Source organism: Prorops nasuta, unplaced genomic scaffold (genome assembly GCF_024137725.1).
Source record: "Prorops nasuta isolate Cenicafe-Biocafe unplaced genomic scaffold, Cenicafe_Pnas_1.2 PNAS00038, whole genome shotgun sequence".
In the NCBI taxonomy this organism is placed as follows: domain Eukaryota; kingdom Metazoa; phylum Arthropoda; class Insecta; order Hymenoptera; family Bethylidae; genus Prorops; species Prorops nasuta.
Window position 1 is genome coordinate 2029044 of NW_027116835.1, and position 24147 is coordinate 2053190.

Here is a 24147-nt window from a genome sequence, read left to right on the forward strand (position 1 = left end):
TAGGGTATAGGTTGGGGGGGGGGGGGGAGGGGTGTGGACTACCTGATCGCGAAAGGGGAATGGCAGGTTATCGTAAAGCGTTAATCAAGGCAACGATCGGTCTTGGGACATCAAAGGGCACCGGTCTGGATCGGAAATTGCATGCAAATCACTAGGAAAGAAGGAGTTTATTTCTTCCTTTTAGGAGCGCGATCACTCGCTTCCTTCCCGTCAAACTGAGCTCTCGCCACCGCAAATTAACCGAAAGAAGCTGAAAGCACCCTTCGCCAATCGAGCGGGGCCCTTTTTCCTTTAAACCTCCCGCATTTTTCCAACCGTAATTATTGTCCCGTCAGTGATTTGCATCAATTTGCATTTCCCTTCTTTCCGACTAAAACTTGTCGCGTTTCTTTGCTATCCAATGACAATTGTCTGGCAAATCATTGTGATAAACCACTGACATTTTTCAGCACCCTGTGTGTATTTATATTTACTAAGTTTAGTTGTAAAAAGTTTTTAATATGGCTGTAGTACTATTAAACTAGTGTAATAGATTTAAAAAAAAAAATTTTTTCTTTTAAATACTAAAGAGGCATTTCAATAACTCTTTCATCAAATTGACAGAAATATTGGTAGCATTTAATGTGATGTTATGTTTGTATAGTGTAAATAGAGCAATAGAAACGACCACGTGGCAGGTTGTCTAGGGAATTATACAATTTAGTGTATATTTGGTTTGTGTATGTGTGTACGTTACACGCTATCAATTATCGTTCATGGGGCGCAGGGTGTTAAGTACAGCGAGCGATGCTCGTATAACGCGACATGTGTTACCAGCCAGCACCCTTTCCCTATTCTCCTATCTTTCCCCCCTCCACCTTCACCAGCGCCCCCATATATAACCCTACCAGACCACTGGGGGATAGCAATCCGGGAGAATTACAAAGAATCTTCGATTCTTCGCGCCACTTAATTCCCATTAAAAATTACAAGCATCGATAAAGTCGAACGTGATATAACCTCAAAATTTTGACAAAATCGTTAGTGTTTATTATTTTGTTTACTTTAGAAAGAATCTTACTAGAGCAGGGCACGATTTACCTTCGTTGATAGTCATTATTTCCTTCTCGATAGGAACAAGGTTCTCGCAATGCAACGCACGTAAGTATCCTTTGAAATTCATTCGAATGTGTGTTCGACCCTCGTGTCTTGGGGCTTGTAGTGGAATCGAAAAGGATTAGCGGGGAGAAGAAGGTACGTATGGAACGGAACAGTATGGCACGGTGGATTGGGATTTAGGGTGGCAACTCTTATTATTACAGATGTAACTGTTGAACTTAATTCAGGCCGATCGCAGCGCGATCTGTCGTAATCCAGTAAAAATGTAAATCCCCCAGCGAACCCCGCGGAAACGATCGCAGTGCCACTGCTGTGTGCACTTCGGTTTAGTCGCTCTTGTTATGTATTCGAGTTGGCGCAAGTATACGTATTGTACGTGGGAGTTACTGCTCTGTTACATTGAAAACCAGAAGCGTGCCTCTTATTCAACTGTGAAATACCATCAACGTGCAAAATTTTCCTCAAAGCATTTTATACACTATATATATATATTATAAAGATCACTCTTATGCTATTTTCCTCGATAGCTTCTGCCTGGCAAGTGTTACAAACAGAAAACGTGTTTGATTCCTCCAAGTTTCATAAACTGCAGTATATATGTATAATAACGAAATTGTATAAACAAATTTGAGATGAAAACTTTGATAAAAACTTGTAAGTCTATATACATATCACTCGTTTCATTGTTTGTATATTTATCTATGTCAACTTTTTTCAACAGACTAATCAAAATTTTTAAGGAATAAGTTGTATCAAGGTCATAGCATAATAAAACTCGAACCAGGGAGTGTAGAGTGTATTCGAGAGAGGTATAGGAGAATTATAGAGGAAGGGTTTTGTGGGTATCTTTGGAATATTAAAGGCAGAGAACAGTGAAGCTTATGAGAGAAGAGATATTCGTCACGTAATACTACATATAGCTACGGGCAAATATTCACAGATGCGAATCGAGCGAGCTGCGAAAATTCGGCTTTACCGGCCTCGCACCGTGCTGTGGAAGCACAGAAGCACAGGACGGCTAACGGGATTTATTTGTATCTACGTGTACGTAGCCACTCTGCTGCATTTAAAGCCCCTCTCGTTCGTCGGTTCGTTCGTTCGTTCTCTCGCTCGCTAAAGCTGTATTAATACTACGTGTACGTCTATGTGGATATATATATATATATATATATATGTATAAGCGACTCGTATGCAGCACGCAAACCCTGCCGGCTGGCTAACTAACGGACTACCAGTTCATTAGAGATCGCTAAACTTTAGGGGGCACCCAAAAGGGTGAGGATTTCGTTATCGCGCCCCGGATACATTTTATTCCACCATTCCCCTGTGCTCTCCAAGGATTCTACCACTTTCCTCTGTCATTGACAAAAAACTAACCTTCCATCGTTTCTGCTTATACACCGCTCGCACGTCTCCACCAAAATATAAACAAAAATATTCTATTTTTCACCGTATATACACCAGAGTTATTTATTCCTCGAAACCCGGCCGTACTGGTCAGCGCACGGTGTTGATGAGGGAACAAAAAAAAGGTAAGAGCATTCTTCGTGGCATCATGACGAATATCGTTCCTCGAACGATCGATTTACACGTGGTTAGAAAGACTCGCGTGCGATCATCGCTCAAACTTGTCGTGTGCCCGGGACGAGTTTTCTCATTGAGAGGAAGATGAAGAGGAGGAAGGAGTGGATGCCGGGATCATAAGATGCGTGATTATTATTGACGCGCGCTTAAGATTAATACTAGGCACGTTCATGCGAGTCGGAAGGTCGATAATAAATAACTCCAAACGGTTCGAGTCTCTCCTTAAAAACTGTTGAATTTCATCCTTACAATATCTTTTTATTGTCGTCAAATAATGCTTTTTTTATTAAGAATATTCCTTACGTCAGATTCTTGAAGAAAAGTTTTAAATAAATTAATTTTTTAATTTTTGTCGAAGCCACGCGCGCTTTGTTCATATGTTATATTTTTTGGGATTAACTGGTATTAACCGTTAAGCTCTCGAGTTTGGTAAACGAAAGATGGGTAGATATATATTGTATATATATTTGCATGAATGTGATGTTGTAATTTGTGAGTTTGTCTCGCTGAAGGGAATACGACGACGCTATCGAAGCTATACAGGAGAATATTGGCGGCGAGAAGACGACTGTGGAAGAAACAAAGATTTCTTCTGACGCAGCTGGATCGTATCGATTAAAGAACGAACGGTTGTCGGTGTAGATGCCTATCGATCGATTATCTACAATCGAGACTGTTCAGATGGCAGCACTGCGAGTCTGCTATTATGTAATGGACGACGTGCGCGACAAGCCAAACCGACTTGTAACGTCGTGACGTTTCACTGCTGCATACAATGAAAGAAACGACAGGTTAGTAGGTAGATATCTCGCTTCTCGTTCTAGTCAGTGTACCGAGGGATACAAATAAATGTGTGTGTGATTACGATCTTTTATAATAGTCCTACACCGATATGCTGGACCACCATCGACCTTTCCGTCCTAATTTTTATCGTTCAAAGATTCCGGCGTAAAAAACAGCCTATCATCCCCACTTACGATCCGGATTTGTACTTTGAAACTTCGTTACCTTTGCCGCACGAGCCCTGCTCGACAGCTTTTACTCTCTTGTAATTTCGCTTTACAGCTATGACTCCTCCAATCGACATTCTAAATTTCATAGTTCGCTCCATAGATCATCAGTGATGTGCTATTTGAAATTGTGGGTTCCGGCTGTAGGAATCTTTATAGGAGTTTCCGAGAGGCGTGCCAGAGCGCGTTGCTCGAAAGTCAGAATCGATCATTCTTTGCTGAACGAAGACCACCGCTGAGCACACTGGCGAACAATCTGCCAGTCATCTTCCGTTGCACATCCTTAGCACATTCGTCAACTTCAGGACTTTATAGCTTTGCGGACGACACAGATATTCCCAATTCAACGTGAGCGCCGCGGCGGCGGAAGGATGTATCACGAAGCAGCGTCTTTTCCAGAACTACTCAAATTGCAAGCATAGCGTCACAAAAACCTGTATTAACGCCATGCAACGGGTTACATCGAGTTCGGCAACGTCTTAGGAATGTATCTCCAACCGTGTGTTTGTGTGTGAGTGCTATATGGGTAAACGAAAAAGAACTCAGGAAAAATTGAGGTTAGGTGAAGAGATGTACGTTTAATGAAAGAAAAGCTCTTCGTGATTGCAGAAGATCAAATACTGCAGCAAGAGTGAAATGGAAGAAAAGAAAAAGACAGTATATAGGGGGAGGGGGAGTGGAGTTCTGATGACTCGTTAGCTTTAGTTTGCTCGTAAAAAGCGCGATTTCTGATTAGCCGATGCGCAGCGCAAAGAGACTAGCAGACTCGCGTAAATTTCTTCAAGGCTTTTGTTTTAACGACTGGGCGTTTTTATGGTGGATGCAGTTTTTGTCCGAATCCTTGAAATACTGCAATGCCGCTTCTAATCAGAGTTTGATTGGCGTTATTGCTTATTTTTTGTACTCCCCCCCTCCCCCTCCTTCATTCACCTTTCCGAAGAAAATTCAAGATGGAAGAGGGTGAGGAGCGCGGGTTTAACTATGGCCCAACAGTTATGAAAGTGAATCCCGGAGGGCGCGACTGCGATTATAAATCAAGCAATCAACCGCTATAAATGTCCGCCCACGCGTTCCTTCCAGGGACCTTGCATCCTCAGACATTTTTATGCTCGTTTTTCGGGGGTGCGTCGAGCGAGGGCAAAAGCGGAGCAAAGCAGAGACACTACCGGGTCCTTTGCTGCTTGGGAGAGGGGCCGCGATTCGCCACGGTCCTGAAAGCGCGATGCACACCGACTGTGCCGATTGTGCGTGTGTTGTATATACGTGATCGTACTGGCGAATGATATAGTCTCATCGCGCGGGATTGAAAACCAGCCGTTGAAGAATGCCGCCGCTTGCAAAAATCTTAGGAACCGAGCGACGATTCATATACACACATACGTATATATATATATATATGTTTGTATATATTTACACACGCGCCTATCCTACCTCCTCTCTGCACTCTATATAATACAATGCTGCATAAATCAGCGATCATTTCCGCCGAGCATTTCGCGCGATTTGCGTAACACGTAGGTGTCGTCCCTTCCTCTCATTCCACCTTACCACACACATACACACGTGTTCCTAGTCTAAGCTACTTCCAACACGAGCTCGCCTAAAAAATTCTAGTTTACGCGATAGTCAGAATCTATTGTTCATGCAGATTGATACACGGATACACGTTAATGATTGAACAAGCTTTGATTTGTATTCCGTACGTCTGCTTCGACGATTGTTTGAGAGACGAGAGACATGAATTTTAGAAACTCGCTTTTTTCAGTTCATGTGCTACTTACTCTGTAGGCTTTATTAGTTTAATTGTCAATCGTCGTCTGGTTTCTTCGAATCAGATTCAAGATATAAATTGCGATTGTTTAGTAAACTACTAATGCCTGCCTGATAACTTGGTAGAACGAAAGGATAAAATTGGGATTTATTAAATTTGTATACACTACTTTTGTAAATATAAGAATATTTATTATATAAACATAGATAAAGCTAAGTAGATCATTAGAAAAATAAAGTTATAAAACATAGCTCTATCGAATGGATAATGTACTTATTGCGTGTACCGATACAGCCTAATCGTTATAAGATACAAATGTCATTAGTCTATTCGTAAAAATTGTTTCGACTCGACTCGACTCAAGTTTTATTACTGTTTAAAGCGCGTTCTTAACAATGAGATACAGTTAAATCTCACTTTTCAGACCAAACAATCTTATAATCTCGTATTACGTCGTCGTAAGACGTATGATAATTTGATATTTTTATTATTATTGACAGCTCGCATAATAATGCGTAGCTTAGAATAGAGTCTTAATATCGATTTGATCAACTTATTTAAATGTACGATTATTAAGCCATTTGATAGTTGGAACTGCTGTAGCACCAAAAGTTTTGTTGGTTTTATCCTACTGTCAAGAAAATGCAAATGCCTTTCTATTAAGGAGAATTTAAGCTCTTGCCTGCCAACGCTGCCGCTTTTGACAAAACAATTTGAATATCCATATAAGGGAAATTCTAAAATACAATGAAATAAAATTTAATCGATTCGTGATTAATATTATTCAATGAACAAACGACTTAAAATTGTACCTGTAGTAATTTGACGTTGGTTGCAAAATCTCCTGCCAGTAGTTGATCCCTTAGCAATCTGAAATATCGATCGTATTGATTTTAACTGTAGAAACCCCGATTTTATTCCTCTTTCAATTTAAAATTTTTACTTACAGTATCATGGCACAGCAAATATGTATCAAAAAGCAAAATCTATTCTCATCGGCAAAGAGGGAATCCCAAATTCTCATGACGTCCGGCAGTGGAAATTCTTGTGAGAGAAGCAAGGTGAGCCATCTAGTGGAAAAAACAGTGAATTCATCAAACATATTTATCGACTGGGTTTACTGCTAACTTTCTGCAAGTTTTTTGTTCTTAAATTTTTTGATTTTACCGAAAACTATAATATTGTGGACAGAGCTCTTGTTGGTGTAAACGCAGCCAAATCTCGTGATCGTTACTTTTAACTTGAGCGGTTAGCTTGTTCATCATCGAATTAATTCCAAACTCAGCTTCATCAAGGGATTTTATAAAAAAATCTCGTATCTCTCCCATTAGATTGGTAAAGCAAAAAAACGTGTCCGCTTCAGCATGTTCTACAAAAGGAAAGATTGCTGAGTAGTATAAACAAAGATAAATGTGCTATGGGAAGAATGAAATTGTTAATAACCTCTCCATGTCTGATCTGGATCACAGGCAAATGCATGATAAATTGGACCAACTATTTCATTCATTCCTTGTACATAGCCCTGGCCTGGATTAAGCTTTGCATAAATAAAAAGAATTCGTTCTAAGACTTCCCAATGAGCTTCCCCTCCTTCAGCCAATGGAGCATAATCTTCAGCAGCTTTTCTGACTGATACGGCTATCTGCACATAATTTGTCATAATCTCATTATTATTTAGCTTATAAATGTTTTTGTTTAAAAATTAGAAAGTTTAGCACTATACCTGCTGCTTTCCATTTAAACAACAACAATTGCAAGCAATATGAATTTGATATTTAATTTTTTCTAATAAAATATTAAATTGTAAATTGTATCTCTAATTTTATTTAGTTACCTTAGTTATACCAAGACCTTTCCTCTCAACATTGGCACTTCTTAAAACTGTGTGCTGCACTCTATGGTGTAAACGTTTATGTCCACTAACATTTACAATCGCTTTACATGGATATTCCGTACCTTGTTGAAAAAATGATATATCTGGGCACAATCTCCTACAGAGTATTTGGTAAGCAATTAATAAAATGCTCTTTTTTTTTTGTTTACTTTCAACTTTACCTCACATCCTTATCAATTTGTAAGAGAACCTCGTTATCTTTGAAGTATGTTTGCCATTTACTGTCAGGATTCAAGTTTAATGGATGATCGTGTAAAGTCACATCTACCCTTTCTCCATCGTTATTACCTTCTCCTGGCATAACAATGAGATCATCTAATAAAAAAATTGTAATATTAATATTTAAATATTTTTTCAGAGGACTTAATAACAATTTATTAAATTTATGTACAATACCAATAAATGTCTTGTATAATTCTCTCTTGCGTCTTAAAGTTTCAGACCAGCTTACTTTAGCCAAAGGTAGATAACTTAGCAACAGCTTCCAGCATAATGATCTCAGACCTCCTTCGTCCGGTATGCCTAAGTAAAAATTATTAACACGGAATAATAAAATGTTATGTACACAATTTAAAAATAAACTTTAGACAAGACAATAAATAATATAAATTACTTACCTCTAAAACATAAGCGACGAAGATTTGTCATATCGATATCATCCGAGCTTAAGACTTCTTTGAAATCATTTAATCTTAAATCATAAGTATAACATATATTAGATATAATGTAATAAAGAATAAAAGTAAAAAGAAAATTTACCTTTTTCGCAATATACTCATGATGGTTGAGTGTGGCATAAATGTTTACTATTAGAAATTTTAATATCTTATCAATAATTGGTAGGCGTACGAGCACACTCCGAGATATTTTTTTCATCCATCGTTCTCAGTAAAGTACCGAATTGACAGCTATGAACACCGCCATCTTTATTACTCATATGGCTAGGACTGATTCTATTTTTCCTAATGATATCAATTATAATAATTAAATTATTGTCTTTGCTCTTATCAGTTCAGATTAGCACATAAAGTATTCAGTAATCATGACATCCTAAACATATGTTAAAGTTAAAACTCCGGTCTGCGGAAGAAAGAACTCCGAAAGAGCTATAATTTATGGTTTACGCCAGCAGCCATTATATCATATGTTTCGACAGTGGCGCCATTTAGCGGCAAAAGAGTCAAACTAATTTAAATTCAAACACGTAGTTCGTCCGTTCACCGAAAGAGGCTTTACCATCGAAAAAATTACAAAAGATCTGAATTTTTAAACAATTTTATACGTTTACGTACAAATCTTCTAAAAATATTTCCAATTATAATGGTACACTAACTCCTTGATTAGAAAACTTTTCTCGAAGAACAATATAAGGAACATTAAATACTACTCGGTTCAAAATCAACACGATAATATTAAAGTTAATGTTTAACGAATAAAGATGCATAAACTTTTGCTTTTCAATTAAGACAGGCAGAACTACATATAAGATACTGGGTACATGGTGAATGAATTTGCAAGTCGCAAGTAACATTGTTTATTAATTTTTGTATTCAAGGTATTTCGAAATAATATTACAAGTAAAAATATAATGAAAGTTAAGGAATATAAAGCGGAACTTAAATCAGACATTACACCTCTTTCATTATTGGTCACATTATTTCATTCTCGTATGTTTTAATTTTTCGCACAATTACCATTTGTTCTTTCTTCGTTTCTTTTTAAATAATTTGTACTTCTCTTGACGCAATCCCTTGCCTCTCTAGCTCCTAAGAAATCGATCGATTGCTTACCAACGTCGACAGTTTCGCAAGGTTTTACTATAATAATATTACCATTAATAACGATAATGATCTTAAAAAGAGAAACGATGCAACTTGATACTCGTGTAGATCATATTTTCGAGTTTTGTGTGTGAATCTTTAAAGAGAAATAAAGTGCGCGGGTAACAAATAAAAAGGAACAAAAAATAATTTCCAGGAACGCTAGAAATATTGTTTGACGGTACAAAAAAATTAATAACGATAGGAAGAAGAGAGTGTGAGCTTTACGATTTGACTGAGGAAATGGGAGAAAAGACGAAGACGAAGACGAAGAAGAAAAAGAAGACGGATACGAGAGGTACGAGGATGAAGTGTAGAAGAAATGGCGGATGATGAGAACTCGTGTGAATCAGGTCGCATCGTTGTATCAACAACTACAACGATCGTCGAAACGATCGTTGCTATTGCTATTATATCGGTGCATGACGAAACAGAAACAAAAAAAAACTTAATTTGTTAACAATACATAATTAAATATTAGTGATAATTATTACCGATCTTAATTACACACCACTTCTATCATTGATTACTGAAAAATATACAAAGTGCGCAGGATGGAAATATTTGAAAGAATGAACGAAAGACGACGAGAAAGAAAAGAAATAGTCGTCTATTCCTTATTAGCTGTTCATGTTGCTTGTAAATACAGTGTAAACGTACAGAGTAGTATCTAGAATAATGCACCACACATTCCAAGACTTGGGACCCGAAGGAGATTCGAGCTTGCAGGAGAAAATACCAAAAGTTTATAGTTGAAAAAAATCCACCTCTGTGATTTACAAGAGAACAATGTATAACGATACAACGAGTGTATTTACACATGTATATATTTGTATACGTTACGTAAACGTATATCGTAGACATACATTCACATAAGTATAAATGCATATACACATATACGGTATACCCTCTGAGAAAAAAAGTTAGTAAATATTTACTCTCTTCCACAGTTGCTATATATATCCATTCACGCTGGAGCGAGTTTGGAGCGTTTTGAAACGTTTGCCAACATCGCTCGGAAAATCATTATTGGAACCGTTAAAGGAAATTGAAAATATAGCCACATGGGTAATTTAGAAAATGCATTTTGGTCTTGGAACGCTTGGTAGATTTTCATGCGAACCACCGCAGAGTTCTTTTCTTCTTTAATTTGTTTTTATTCGTTAATGCGATCGTCTAGTAATTCCTTGCTTTAAGTATATAATAATGTTTCATTGTTTTTTTTTTCTTCTTTTTGTTTCTTTCAACGGCGAAGCAGTATGCAAATATACGTAGTGTAAGGACTTCCCTTCGATCTGGCATAACCGCCATTTTTCGAGCTCCGTGCATCAATGAACTCTCAAACGAACGAACGAACGAAACGTCTCATATACAATAGCTCAACCGCATATTCATCTATTACTCGCTTAACTATTTAGAGAATCTCATTCTTCGTTACAATACTTCCCCATACAATTATTTTCGACTAATTCAATGTAACGTTTCGCTACTTTACCTTATCAATTACATGATATCACCTATTTCCTTTTACCATAGGTTCCTTTTTTCTCGCATTTCTATCGAATTTTTTTCATCAACGCGAATATAGTATATCACTATTAGAGATTTGAATCTTGTTTATTTTAGAAATTTAGATTCCTATCGAGTGGAGCACGGAGCTTCTTGACCAATGCCAGCCCGGTTTTCGATTTTTCCCACTCTCCTTTTGCGCGCATCACGCACACGCTCGATGAATTATGAATCTGCCCAATCTGTCGCTTGCAGCCCTGATTTTCATCGATTATCGTGATACAATAATTTATAAAGTAGAAAAGAGGCTCGGTAACGTTATAAAATACTATTATTATTACTATTATTATTATTATTATTGCAAGAATGTTTTACAAAGATTAAAAGGCTAAAGGACGTTGAGCCACAAGCGAAACAGTTGCTGGGTCTTACCGGAGAGAGTGGAAGAAAGCTAATTTTGAAGAAGACCAAAATTTTCCACACTAATCGGAATGCAACTGATGCTCTCCCAATAATTATTACGATGCTTAGTCGACGAGTAGTACCACATTTGCTCTATCGTTCTGTCATCTCTCGCATACACACACACACACACACACACACACAAATACACTCCCCTTTCAAGTACATTAATTCTCTCCATCTCTAAACCTACCTACGTGCTCTCTCTCTCTCTCTCTATCTCTCAACCCTTGCGTCCGCGTCATACCTAGCACATACGTGTAGGTGACAAGGACCATTAATATCGACCGACCGAAGGAGCGTGTGGCTGCGATTCGAAAAACTCTCCCCCCACCTCTCGTCATTGTCACATTTGTAAATTGTTTTTTTAAATTTTTTTTTTAGAAAAACCTCACGTAGCAGGGTATAAAAATTTATACAAAACGAGAGATTGCCAGCCTAGCAGAGCCTCGATCGCCGGGAATCTCGATCAAGCGATATATTTGAAAGGGTAAAAATTCTCTCTACTTTAAAATGCCAATAGCACGATAGTTTTAACGCTATAAAAATGTATGGAAGATCTCCGTGCACGCGCGAGTCTGCTCGACGCGCGAGAGGTCGTCGTAGGTCAGCCTTAAACGCACAGTCTGGGCGAATCGGGGCTCTGACTCGGAGGCTGCCAGTGTGCGATCATAGAAAAGGTGTGATATACGTACAATCCAAGTAAGGTGGAAAAAACGAGAAAGGACGTTGGAGAGATTCGTCTCGCACACAGTCACGTTCCGCGCTTCCCCTCCTCCCCGGAGAGAGCCTGGATACATGTATACACGTGTATATGTGTAGGAGAGCAAATATCGGTCGGATTCGTCGCGTCTAAAATCGTCAAACGCTGCGTTGGCGAACGAAATGCAAAGTCTCGCCTTTTACATCCCTTTCCACCGGTTTAGACAAATGCAACGTGGAATATCATTAGAATCTCGGTGATTTCCTTGCTATCCAACTTTGACGGTCTTAGGTGCGCCGATGACGGGGGCGAGGGTGATCGGCAATTTCGCGAAGAAAAGCCATTGGGCAGGGCGCGTCACTTCCGGTCTACGGTAATCCGCACACCCCCCACGCGATTCCGTTCTATTTTTAGCAGCCGATATATATATATATATAAATATATATATATACTTACAATACACCAGCAGCGGCGAATCTCTCAAAGTATTACATACGTGTCGCCGTTGTTGCGTTCTCCTCGTCTGCAAGAACGTAGAACGCACCGAACCTTACAAACAACACATACAACGCAAATAGTACTCGAAGAACGAGGGGTCCACTCGCACACACGCATACGTCGCTCACACATACATTTTTCACTTTTCTTTTCTTTTCTTCCCTTTATTCTAAGTTTAAATGGTACGCTCAATCGTTATATGTATATATGTATACTTAGTTAATGCATCGGTAAATCATATTCGTAATTATCAATAATAATGTAATTACACAATCAAGTTATATATAAATACATCACAGAGAATTATGTTTTCCCCCTCCCTCCTATATACTCGTGTGTGTCAGCCTTTTTCCTGCCAACTCGCTACTCGACGAAGGAGCTGTTTATATATATATATATATATATATATATATATATACATATGCGCGCATAAAAAACCTAAGGTAAACGGAGAAATCGAGGAAACAGAAGAGAAATGCGCGCATACGTACAGGTCCTGTCGATCAAAAGTTTTTCCACTTTTTCGCCAATTACCTCTCTCTCTCTCTCACTCATTCGTTCGCCAACTCACTCATTCGCAAACGTAAGAAAGCACTTGTCATGTATACTTCGCCCCACACAATTTCACTTTGGAAAAGGAAATAAAACATTTGAGCTTACAGATCTCTCGGTTGAAAGTGCGTGTGTGTACTCAAAGACTCCTTTCGATACATTTCGTTATCTTTTGCAAAAAATCTCTCTCGTACTTTCCTCCGGGCAATATTTATTGCCATGTGTAACAAGGTGCTTTCGTGAATTTTCTCTTCGCGTTCGATTATGCCATTGAAAATTCGCCACTGCTCCCTCGCAAAATCCACGCGGTACCGAAGATTTTTACGATAAAGTTTCAAAAGCTTTACAAAACTCCTTTCGACTCTCGATTCATGATTTATGGTTTCGCGTGGTTCTCCTCCTCTTCGCCCATGAGAAACGCGTAGCAAAGGAACACGTGGGAACTGTTCGATGGGAGGATTTAACGTTTCTTTTATCACTGTGTAAATACTCTGTAAAAATCCATGAAACTCCTTGCATGAGAATGGACGATCGGAACGATTATCGAGTCACACTCACACTTGCGCACTTACGCATCTAGAATACGCTCTAAAAATGGTGAGCTTATCAGCAGCGGCTCGGTACATTTAATTTTTACGCGTACATGCATGCAAATTCTCTCTCTCTCTCTCTCTCTCTCTCTCTCTCCCCCTCACCCTATAAACTTTCCATCATCGATTTCTTCCTTTTACATATATATATATGTAATTATCAGAAGCGAATACATTCGAGTCACAATGGCAGTCTGTTCTCCCGAGGTATGCATATACTCTCATCAGTGTTTCCTCTCGCTCCCTGAAATATTTCCTTCGTTCCGCGAATAACTTCGTTGACCATCGACGATATACGAAGCACCAAAGCGAACGTTGCATTTAACGAGGAACTTTTTTGCTCCATAAAATCATAGCACGTTATGGTACTAATAATATTTTCTTTCCTCCTTTTTTTTTCAAATTTTTCTCACTTTTTCGTTATATGCAGATCCCACGAAATTGCATTGAAAAATTGACTTCTCCGAGAGCAATTTGGCCGTCGACAGAAGTCGTCGATTAATTAGAAAAAGAACTAAAAATACGTGTATGTCCAACTTGGAAAAGCAGTATATATATATCGCTTAGCTGATGAGGCCAACGAAAAATACCAGAGTACCATGTGTAATACTTGGAAATGAGAAAATGATGGATAGGAATGAGCGTTGGCATTGACGTGAAATTTAGTTGGATATGGATTATTATAGCGACGGGTCGTAGTTGATTGACGGTTTGCTGAATAGCTGGCATTTCCCCCACTGACGATCCATCGAAACAAACCGAAGCTTGGTCACCACCACTGAGCGACGACCGTCTCTGAATATCAATTATAGAAAATAAGATTAAACGGATCGTAATGCGTGAAACTCGCGAATCCGTCGTGATGAAGACGCGTGGTAGAAGAAGACAAAGAAAAAGGAAAAAGTCAAGAGTGTCTATAGTCTTTCTTAAGAATTGAACAAAAGAAATGTATTTTTTTTTCTTTTTTTTCAGAGAAAAAGTTGAAAAAGGAAAAATAAATGATATGAAAAATCAGACAACATCACCGTTCTACAAATCACGTAAACTTATATATATATATATATATATGTATCCATACGCACGTTTGAAAAATTCTGCCTACGTTCTAGCACACGATTCGCACGCCCGTGTCGCAAACTCTACTCAGTTCTGTTCCTAATACAATTGAATAATTTGGAACCTGCGTTTTTCATTGGCTCAATCGTTACAGTTATGTTTCGTTAGCAAAATTCTCTCTCTCTCATTTTCTTTCACTCGAACATTCGTATCCGCAGCGATCGAAACGCGCGTTCCCCATACACACAGATATCCCAACTACTATATATATATATATATATATATATATATATACGTGCTGTATGTCTATCCTCTAAACGCACGTTTCACTGTCAAAGCCCGTGGCGACTGGATGCGGGAGACTCGAAGAGATTTAAACTTTTGTCAAATCGAACGCGGCTGCTATATATATATATATATATATCGTAGCATCCTTGAAGAGCACGAAGAGACTCGGGTCACGAAGGCAAGGCCACTTTAAAAAAAAATTGGCCTCTTATGTTCATGGGAAATTGTGTGAAAATTGGGTAGAAAAGGGAGATCAAGACGGACGCTCTCTTCTCTTCGTTCAGGATGGGCAGCTTTAAATTCGTCGAGGCAATTACAAATCTCCTGCATGCCAATTGCCATTTGCCATGTTTAAAGTATAGCTCGTCATTTTCTTAATTACTTCCTACCTAAGCATTTACAATCGTATTTTAAACGTTTTACATCTTTCTCGCACTCTTGCACACTTTTTACCCCCCCCCCCCCCCTCTCTCTTTCTGTCATACAGATCCAAATCGACGTAAACACGAGGATCTCCCAACACGATGCATTCCAATCGCAATAATCGCTCTCTTTCATCGTCATCATGCGTCCTGTGTATATATGAATTATTTTGCCGTGAATTTTTCGTGTCCCATTAGTACAATCTTTTCCATAAAACTGTGGAGAAGCTATAGGAGGTATTGTTTTTTCTGGTTTGTTTGTGTGTCCTTTTATTTATATATATATTTATATTTATATATAATTTATGTATATATTTATAATATTTATGTAAAGTCAACGATAAAAAAGTCGTACCGATCGATAGATCGAGAGTTGCGTCACCGAGTGGCAAGATTATCCGATGGATTCTTGCTTCGACTCGACTATTCTTTCTTTCTTTTTTCGTTTTCTATAAAAACTTACGAAATCTTTAGCGCAGTCGAACGATCCGTCAATTTCCACGAACAGAACTCGAAAGGGGAAGGGTCGAGATGAAAAATTTATGTCAATTTCGCTCGCCCGTCGAGTTGCACGCGACACGAGATATAAAATAATGATAATCGTAACTTATAAGGAAGCGTTCGCACTGATAAATAAAACTAGTAACAATGGCCGATCGATTAACAGATTGCACGTGGCTTAGCGCGCGCGCGCCCTGTCAAGTGTAACGTTTATTTGATTAGGAAAAGAACGCTGATAGTGTGTGCACGTAAATATAATATATATATATATATATATGTATTACAGGGTGAGGCTCCTGAATATATATATATATATATCTTCGTAGCTATTAAAATCGAATGAAAATTCTACGAGACCAATTCGAGTAGTTTGAAGGCACACGTGTAGCAATGGTAATCATTCTTTTCCCAAGGTCACATTTTTTTGCTTTTCAAGGTCATCTATGTTTTCTTCAATGGAGCACCATATATATAGATATTTTCTTTTACGAGTCTAGCAGAGATTATCTCGGGAGCTTTCCAAAACTTCTACATTATCAACTCACTATTGTTTCATCCATTTGTTCGCTAGCTATGTCAATTTGACATCGCGAGTAGGTGAGGAGCGACGGCCCAGTGGTGTGCATAGCGGCCGCTCATACACTGACTACTTCATAGACAAATACACGCACGTATGTGCAATTTCAAATGAAAATATCTAGCGGACGACCTAACGAAACGATAAGTTTATCGAGTGTTTTGGAAAGTTCTCGAGATAAACTGCAAGAATATGTATAATATTGTGTTATACAGGGTGTTTTAGTTAAAAATTGCAATGACCTTGAAATGAAAAAAACTATGGCCTCGAAGAAAAAAAATGATTTCCACTGCCAGATGCACAGCTTGAAACCGTTTCGCTTGGTTTTCTAGCATTTCGATCCAATTTGGATAAATACGGAGATATCGAGGCGTCTCGCACGCGGTGGCTCACTCTGTATACGCGTGTATATTTACACTCCCGAAAACTAATTTCACAAAAAAGACGTCTTTAGAATTACGTAAGTAGAAGGAACATCAACTTATAAACAAAGTAAAAATATCTCCCCTACGAAATAAATTAATAAGATTATATAGCTAGAGCTAATTACACATACTCGCTTTTTTGCTAAATAATTTTGGTCGCTTAAGCGTTTTCAATTAAGACAAGAACGTAATCCTACGTGGTAATTCGGAGAGATACGTTAGTTTTTATCCTTTTGCGCTCCAACGTGGTCGATGGACAGAAGGAGCAAAGGGTAGGAAAACCTCAGGGTGTGCTTCAAACGACGAGATTACGATCTGGTGGATCCCTAAGAGGAAAAAAATCGCTGGACGTACTTATACGATAATAAAAACTAAACGTCAAAACTTGACTACTAGCTTAGAAAAAAATTGGACGTGTCAAATTTGTCCTTCTCGGCGCGTCCTATGCGAATCCTACGAACGAGAGGAGCACACGGAGACTCCGTGGGAATAAAAATACTTGGTAATATATATATATATATATATGTATATATATATATATTTATATATTTATAACAAAGAAAAGTTTGCGAATCTTTATTCATTAACACAAAACAAAGTATTCCTTTTGGAGGAAGGTTTGGATATTTAATAAAAAGAATAAGAGGAGGAAAAAGGAGCAAATAAAAAAGATTTCTTTTTCCTCGATAATAATGTCGCGATGTATGCGCGCACATGCGCGACAACACTTTCGTATACATTGTATGAAAATTTGCACTATTCCGTGTACTACCTGGAAGCGCCTAAAGCTTACTCATTCCTTAATTTGTGTACGTGAAGCGTGAAACGAATAATCTTCGTTGAACAATATCCCAAACGCATTCGTCTGGTTTCAAAAATAGTCGGAAAGAATAATCGGATCTCTGTGTATTGCTGCAGAAGAATAAGAACGAGAATATATAGAAATAAAAAAATGCATAGGTTCAAACTGCTTTCACCGAACACTAGTTACGAATAGAAAATTTACGAAACGAGTAATGATAAGAAGCTACGATATACTACACTATTCTGCGTTTGTCTGTCTGTTTGTTTCTCTCGCATACACACGCCATCCGATATCGGATTCTCAGTCACACGAGCGCACACACACTTACGCACATACAGAAAATTAAATCTCTCTCTCTCTCTCTCTCTCTCTCTTACAATATAGTTGAAATTAGTTTAGGCCTTTGTACAATTTCGTACAAATAGATCCGCGTGTGCCCGACGCGTGTCTGAAAATTGGCGATACAAAGTTTATGATTTCAGACGCGCGTAGTCACAAACGCGGAGGTCGTCTCTCTGCGCACTTTCTTCGAGCCTTTTGTACGTTTCGCGATTAGTAATTTTAATTGATGTTGGACATCCAAGGAGCAAAGATTAATATCGAATCGGGCTGGAACTTTTTCTTCTTACCGACAGATATATAATATAAGGAGAAAAAAAAATTCGCACGCGCGCGAGGAATGTCAATGTTAAGCTTTGTTCGTGGCGCATCGACGATGCATTCTCGATTTCTCTCAAGCATACGCACTACATACAGCATTCACACCATTACCTTCGGAAAATTTACGAAAGACGTACGAAAAACCCTATGATGATATTGTTCCTCGGCATCCTTGGAACGCTGCTGCCTATTTAACCGCAGATATAATGTATGCAACATCGCTAAGTTATAATAGTATATATATATACACACACAATACAATTACTGAATAGCGTCACATTAATCATACCGATAGACAATATTATTAACGCGTGGTTGTATCTTCAATCCATACTTGGCTAACAATTCCTACGTACATACCTAAATACTCTAGAAAGTTTAAACTAAAGTCTTAATTGTATTCTGCCTATGCTTACGGTGCTTAATCAATACTTAAGGTTAATTTCTCTTAGGCATACCTATTTAAATTTTAAGCTGATGTCGCTCTCTCGTATATCGATCAACGTCATTGTGGAAAAGTAGTAATAATAGTATAATATAGCGATCGAAAGGATCGATTAATGTATTGTAATTGGTCTGTAGGTTATCGGCAAAAATAATTCATGAGCCGCGTATCGAAAAGAAAAATGTCTAATGCAATATAGAGACACGCATAAGCTAAAAAACAAACGCATATCAGCCCCGTTATTCTGTGGTCGATTAATCAGAATGGCTTTCACGCATACGGACGCAGTCGCTCTTTCAACCACCCTTTTCTCTCTCTCTCTCTCACTCTCTATTCCTTTCTCCCCCCCCCCCCTGTCTCTCCTTCGAGCTAACAAGCAGTTTTCTACCTTTGAGAAGCATTAATAATTATTACAAATAGTAAGTCTTTGTTTGACACTCGTTGCATCACGAGCTTTCTACCAGTCCTATATATTTTAAACAAATACTATATTAAAAACGTCGAATGCTCTCATTCGTTTCGTGTACATTGATATGAACAAACGAGGGTAGTTTGGATGGTATGAGAGAATACACGTGTGTGTAGTTGTGTCTGTGTGTGTAAAAGTAGAAGTAGGGTAGAGAAGTATTAGCGGGGCTAAAAGCCGGGAGAGTGGAGAGGGAGAACGTTTCGTCGCTGGTATCGACGTCGATTGATCGACCGGGTTGCACTGGCACTAATATATACAAAGGAACCAAACTCCGATTACTCGATATTTGGCACAGATTAAACGAAATTCCACGAGAGACAAACTCTTTTCAAGACGGACCGTGCGCGCGCGCGACATTAGCGCGCACAAATCTCCCACTCACTCGTTCAATATACAAAATTTCAATCGAGTCTCACAGCGCACCTTCTTAATGTGTGTCAAATATTAAGCACGCGCGTATCTCTATAATCTGCGTTTTCATCAAGCCTGTTCTTGCCGCCTTTCTACGCTGCGTTGGATCTTAATCGCGGTAAGATCTCGTTGGGTATCGAAGACGAAAAACGCAAAAGGAAAAATGGAAAAACGAGAAAGAAAAAAAGAGAGAGAGATATAAAAGAAGAAAAACATCGGTCGTCCTATTGATCTCTCCTCGCGTCGTCAGTGCATTACTTCTTTGCTTCCGTTTTAATATAATAAAAAAGAAGGTCGATACACGTACGTAAAAACACGCGCTAACGAAAGTTTCGAGGCGTGTCGTTACATACGTGTACTCTTTATTTATAAATTTGTATATACTACATATATATGCATATACATACAACATACGCAGCCGTAATAGCTAGGAATATTATCGTGGTAGTACTTGCTTGATCGCGCTTAAGCCTAGAAAAAAGGTTGAGCCCCTCTCGCAGATGGAGAAACGCATCCGTCGACTTTCGCTCAGTCTGGGCTCGCAAGGAGGGTGGAGGGGGGAGATGGAAAGGGAGGATGAGAGGAGGAGGCCGAGAAGATGGGGGACAGTTTTGACATCGTCTCCCTCCGCGGAAGGAAACTACGGGATTGGGACGAGGTAGACTCGGGAAAGGGGGAGGTTTCTTTTGGAACTGGTGGTGATGGTGTGGTGGTGGAGTGTGTGACATATTTACAAGAAGTGTAGTACAAGAAGAAGGGACAGATGCCATTCGATAGACAGCTGATGTTTACGTTTCCACGATGCCGCCACTCTCTGATGGCGAACAGCGCGTGACAGCAGCACAGCTTCGTAGTGGGAGAGAGGACGACGAGCTCTCGTCGCGTCTGTGTCGTGTGCGGCGAAGGTCGGACGAAGGTTAGGAGATTGCGTATTCCGCACGACTAGCACGAAACGATCTTTGACGATTCGACGATTCGACCATTCGATGATTGTTATTGGGCATCGGAAGACGAGCTTTCGGCCGTTCGTACGAGGCGGTCCTCTTCTTGGGAGCGTGCAGTATGAAGCCAGGTCGTCGGTTCCTTCCAATGGTTGGCGGCTGCTGATGCTTCTTGTGCTGTTGCTGCATCGTTCACTGCTTCGTCGATCACGAGTGCTTGACGACGATGACGCCGGGTCGCTGCTGCGTCTGTGGCTGCGAATGGAACTGTAGATAATTGCTGACGTCGGCCTGCAGCAGCCGTTGTTTCGCCGTCGACGGTGAGGTCGCGGTGGTCGACGAGGACTTGACTCCTGGTGAGCCGGTGGGTTTATTCGTCAGTGCCAGGGGCACGTCCTGGGCTGGCTCGTCGCTGAACAGGTGGTCGCCCTCCAGATGGCGTATCGCTTCGACGATGGTCTCCAGGTTCTGCCGGGATGTATTTGCGAGGTAGAGACGCGCTTGGGGCGTCCCGTCGTCCAGCGAGTTCGACGGCGATGGTAACCTGTTTTTGCAAATTCAACAATTCGTCAAGCCTCCCATTCCCACTTTTAAGCTCCACGAAACGCACACGCGCGTAAGCGTAGCAGGAAAGAGACTCTTTTCAACGTACCTTTCAACTTCGACCTTTGGTTCTGCCTTCATGGCGGCTTCCAGTACGCTGGGCAGTCGCTGCGGCTCCGTGGCCGGTGAGAATGGCCTGGTGGGACTCGCCGTGATGTATTGGGGCGAGGACTTGAAGTCGCCCTTAAATTCCGTCGTGGAGGAGGCGTACGTGACGCGACTCGACGAGGAGAAGGAGTCGGCGGTCGTGGCTTCCTCGATACCGGAGAACACTTGAGTCTGGCCGAAGGCCACGAGCTTCGGTGTGCTCGCTCTAGACTCGTCCTCCTTCATGTCTTCCGGTACGATATCCGCTACCTGGGGCGACAGAGGAGGCGAACTTGGCTCCGGGCTCGACGTTTCGACAGTCTGGGTCGAGCCTACCGGTGGTATGGACACTACGGACACCACTTGCAGCGACGCTACCGCATCCTCGGTCTCCTGGGCCATCACGTTATCCGTGTGCTCGATTACCTGCAATTTCAAAGTTTTCTTTCAGCCACGTTTTGCCGCAGGTACCACCCACCATCATCCCATTTCCCAAGAACAAAACGATAATACGAACCTCGTGCGGCTGATAGGCGATCAGCTGATTCTCACGAAATCTCTCGGGATACAATTGGCTCTGAATGGCCGCTCTCAATTGTTTCTCCAGCTGCATTCTCGTGTGACGTTCTCTCTCGAGCTGCCGCCTCAGCTCGGATACCTCGCCGCTCACAACGGAATGTCCCTCTGTGGTCACAGTGATCACCGACAATGGTTCCGGTGACATACTGCCCAATCCCTCGTCACCGCTCTCGCTCACGTGCATCGGTAGGCTCACTACCACACCTGGATAAAAGATGTGACCAAAAAAATAACATTTAATACAGCCTCTTTTATAATTATTTGCGTCTCTCCCCTCGTTTCGCGTCACCTGGACCAACTACTCCATGGAATATAACAAAGAAATTCGCTCCTTTTTTTTCCACAATTTTTCCAACGTCTTCCTTCGTTTCTCCACCCAGAAGAGATCACGGTATTCCCTCCTTCATTCGTGAATGCACGATTCGTTCGACGATAGGGCCAATATTGCAAAAGTTTTGCGGATTAATGCTCGAGTTGCCAGAGGTATCTTAATTTAGCCATACGGTTACGCGAACAATAACGACGAGGGAGGAGGGTAATTTATGGAGGAAGCCAAATTGTCCGAATAGGAGAGATACTTTGGAAAAAGTTTCGCGAGATGTTGGACCCACGGGGATCTCTGGGGTTCCTTTAATCCGCTCGTTAGGAACGGCCGCAAAGTAATAACACAGACGCAAAAGAGCAAACAAGTCCGGACTCTTGATAATCTGAAAGTTTAATTGGCGGAGGAACCGAGAGGAATGGAGGAGAGTGAACGAAAGCAAGTTTCGATAGTGATGCTCGCGGTACGTAAGTTGCTTTCCGTTTTCTATCTACCACCCGTAATTAGTCCGCGGAGAAAACTGTAATTATGCTGTGATTAACCTATTCCCCAATGACCACCACATAAGTTTGTAAGAAATGGTACTCTGCGATAATAATAACAGTACAGTGTACCGTTTACCATCATCCACGTAAGGTGCATTACCTTGGGTCTCTGCTTTGCGCTTCTTGATAGGTACATCGCCACCCTCGTGCTGGTTCACCAAACGTTTCAACTGGCAATTCTGCGATAGCAGTTGCGTCTTCTCCTGTTCCAGCTGATAGATGTACTCGGCGGTCTGCTGTAGTATAGCGGCCTGTGAACAAGTGAAATAAATTAATTATTAATTTGCCTGTGGATCGAGATACTATAGTTGTGAAAAAATTAAAACTCTTTCAATGGTATATAACGCAAATATCGAGACGAGGAATTATTGCACTAGTTTGCAATGTTTTATCATTACGTAAGAGACTGAAGACTAGCTATGTGTCCGTGCAATAGCGTAACTTTCTATTTGATTTTTCTCGTAGAAATAAAGAGTCGATATAGGTTATTCGTGAAAAGATCGTGGTTTTGTAGTGAATTTTCAAATTGCAACATTTTGATGCTGAAACTCTGGAGAGACAATCGAGAATACCGCTCGTGGCCCTAAGATTTGCGTCGAAACGGAGAATTCATCGGAGTGAGAATTTTCTCGAATGGAGGAAGAGGGAAGGAAGCCTCTCCGTAAGAAGTTTCGAGAGCTCGTGCGTTAAAGTTGGCCCACATTCTCGTTCGATCGAACTACGAGGATCGGGAGCGAAATGGTACAAGGTGTACAGGTGTTTCCGACTTTTATTTGCGCGTGTCGAGCCCACACGCGGAAAAGGACTTCCTGTTTGCACCGCCGCCTCAAGGACCGCGCTGACTCCTCGAGATCCATTGAGCGTCACCCCCACCCCTTTTTTTTAATGTACAGGGTGTAACAAAAAAATTTGCAATTTCTATGAAAAATTCTTCCCTAACCTTGCCAAATTGCATCCGTGCGAATCTCGTTAGAATCGATGCAGTATTTCCCGAGTTACAGCCGTTTGAAAATTAGTGTATTTTCACAATTTTTCCATTTTAACCTGTGACGTCACGAGACTGTACACGTACAATCCAACAAACCTCAGAAACACCCTGCTTAAAATTGTTGCATTCATTTCGTAACACCCTGTATATCGGCGACCTATCCTTCCACCAACACACGTACTCGGTATCAAATCGTCATCTCGCTACACTCATACTCCAAATATGCCTATTCACGGAGACGTCCGCTCTGATTGTTTTCAGGCAAAAAGACTCTCCACGAGTCATTTAAGTGCGCTATTAAACCGTAATGGATAAAAATCTCGTAAGAGACTCTGCTTCGTTACAATGCAATTTCCTGCAATGCCAAAGAACAGTGCGCGCGCGAGATAGAGAGAGAGATTGAATCGTTGTTGAAATTAATCGTCGAATTATGCGACGCTGTTAATGAAGGATTTTAATGTATGCAAGAAGGTCAGTGGTTTTACGAGAGGGACACGTGGTCGGTACGTATAATATAATATATACGGTAGGA

General features: G+C 40.3%; 2 protein-coding genes across 3 annotated transcripts; both read right to left on the minus strand.

The window, feature by feature from the left end:
- Nucleotides 1-3536: 3536 nt before the first annotated feature.
- Nucleotides 3537-8480, minus strand: LOC136783845 (TBC1 domain family member 13). 2 transcript variants are annotated; one of them, XM_066744160.1, is made up of 10 exons: nt 8117-8480; nt 7975-8048; nt 7754-7879; nt 7519-7672; nt 7298-7454; nt 6907-7108; nt 6631-6832; nt 6411-6533; nt 6276-6333; nt 3537-6200 (listed from the first exon to the last, which is right to left on the minus strand). In XM_066744160.1, the coding sequence occupies exons 1-10, from the start codon at nt 8152-8154 to the stop codon at nt 6123-6125; spliced, it is 1212 nt and encodes a 403-aa protein (XP_066600257.1). In that variant the 5' UTR covers nt 8155-8480; the 3' UTR covers nt 3537-6122. The 2 variants fall into 2 exon arrangements, with proteins under 2 accessions (XP_066600257.1, XP_066600258.1); XM_066744161.1 differs by having other exon boundaries at nt 3538-6200; nt 6907-7105.
- Nucleotides 8481-8881: 401 nt separating this feature from the next.
- crp (cropped) lies at nt 8882-23484 on the minus strand. Its single transcript, XM_066744301.1, has 5 exons — nt 23329-23484; nt 22728-22878; nt 21699-21964; nt 21144-21607; nt 8882-21035 (listed from the first exon to the last, which is right to left on the minus strand). Exons 1-5 carry the CDS (start codon nt 23482-23484, stop codon nt 20699-20701), a joined length of 1374 nt encoding a protein of 457 aa, XP_066600398.1. The 3' UTR covers nt 8882-20698.
- Between the last annotated feature and the right edge of the window lie 663 nt (nt 23485-24147).

Coding starts and splice junctions, on each gene's coding strand:
- LOC136783845 (XM_066744160.1), bottom strand. CDS start 8,154: ATGCCACACTCAACCATCATGAGTATATTGCGAAAAAG. Junction 8,049..8,116: donor ATGAGTATATTGCGAAAAAG/GTAAATTTTCTT, acceptor TTATGATTTAAG/ATTAAATGATTTCAAAGAAG. Junction 7,880..7,974: donor TCGTCGCTTATGTTTTAGAG/GTAAGTAATTTA, acceptor ATTTTTACTTAG/GCATACCGGACGAAGGAGGT.
- crp (XM_066744301.1), bottom strand. CDS start 23,484: ATGGATCTCGAGGAGTCAGCGCGGTCCTTGAGGCGGCGGTGCAAACAG. Junction 21,608..21,698: donor TCGCCTATCAGCCGCACGAG/GTTCGTATTATC, acceptor TTGAAATTGCAG/GTAATCGAGCACACGGATAA. Junction 21,036..21,143: donor CCAAAGGTCGAAGTTGAAAG/GTACGTTGAAAA, acceptor TTGCAAAAACAG/GTTACCATCGCCGTCGAACT.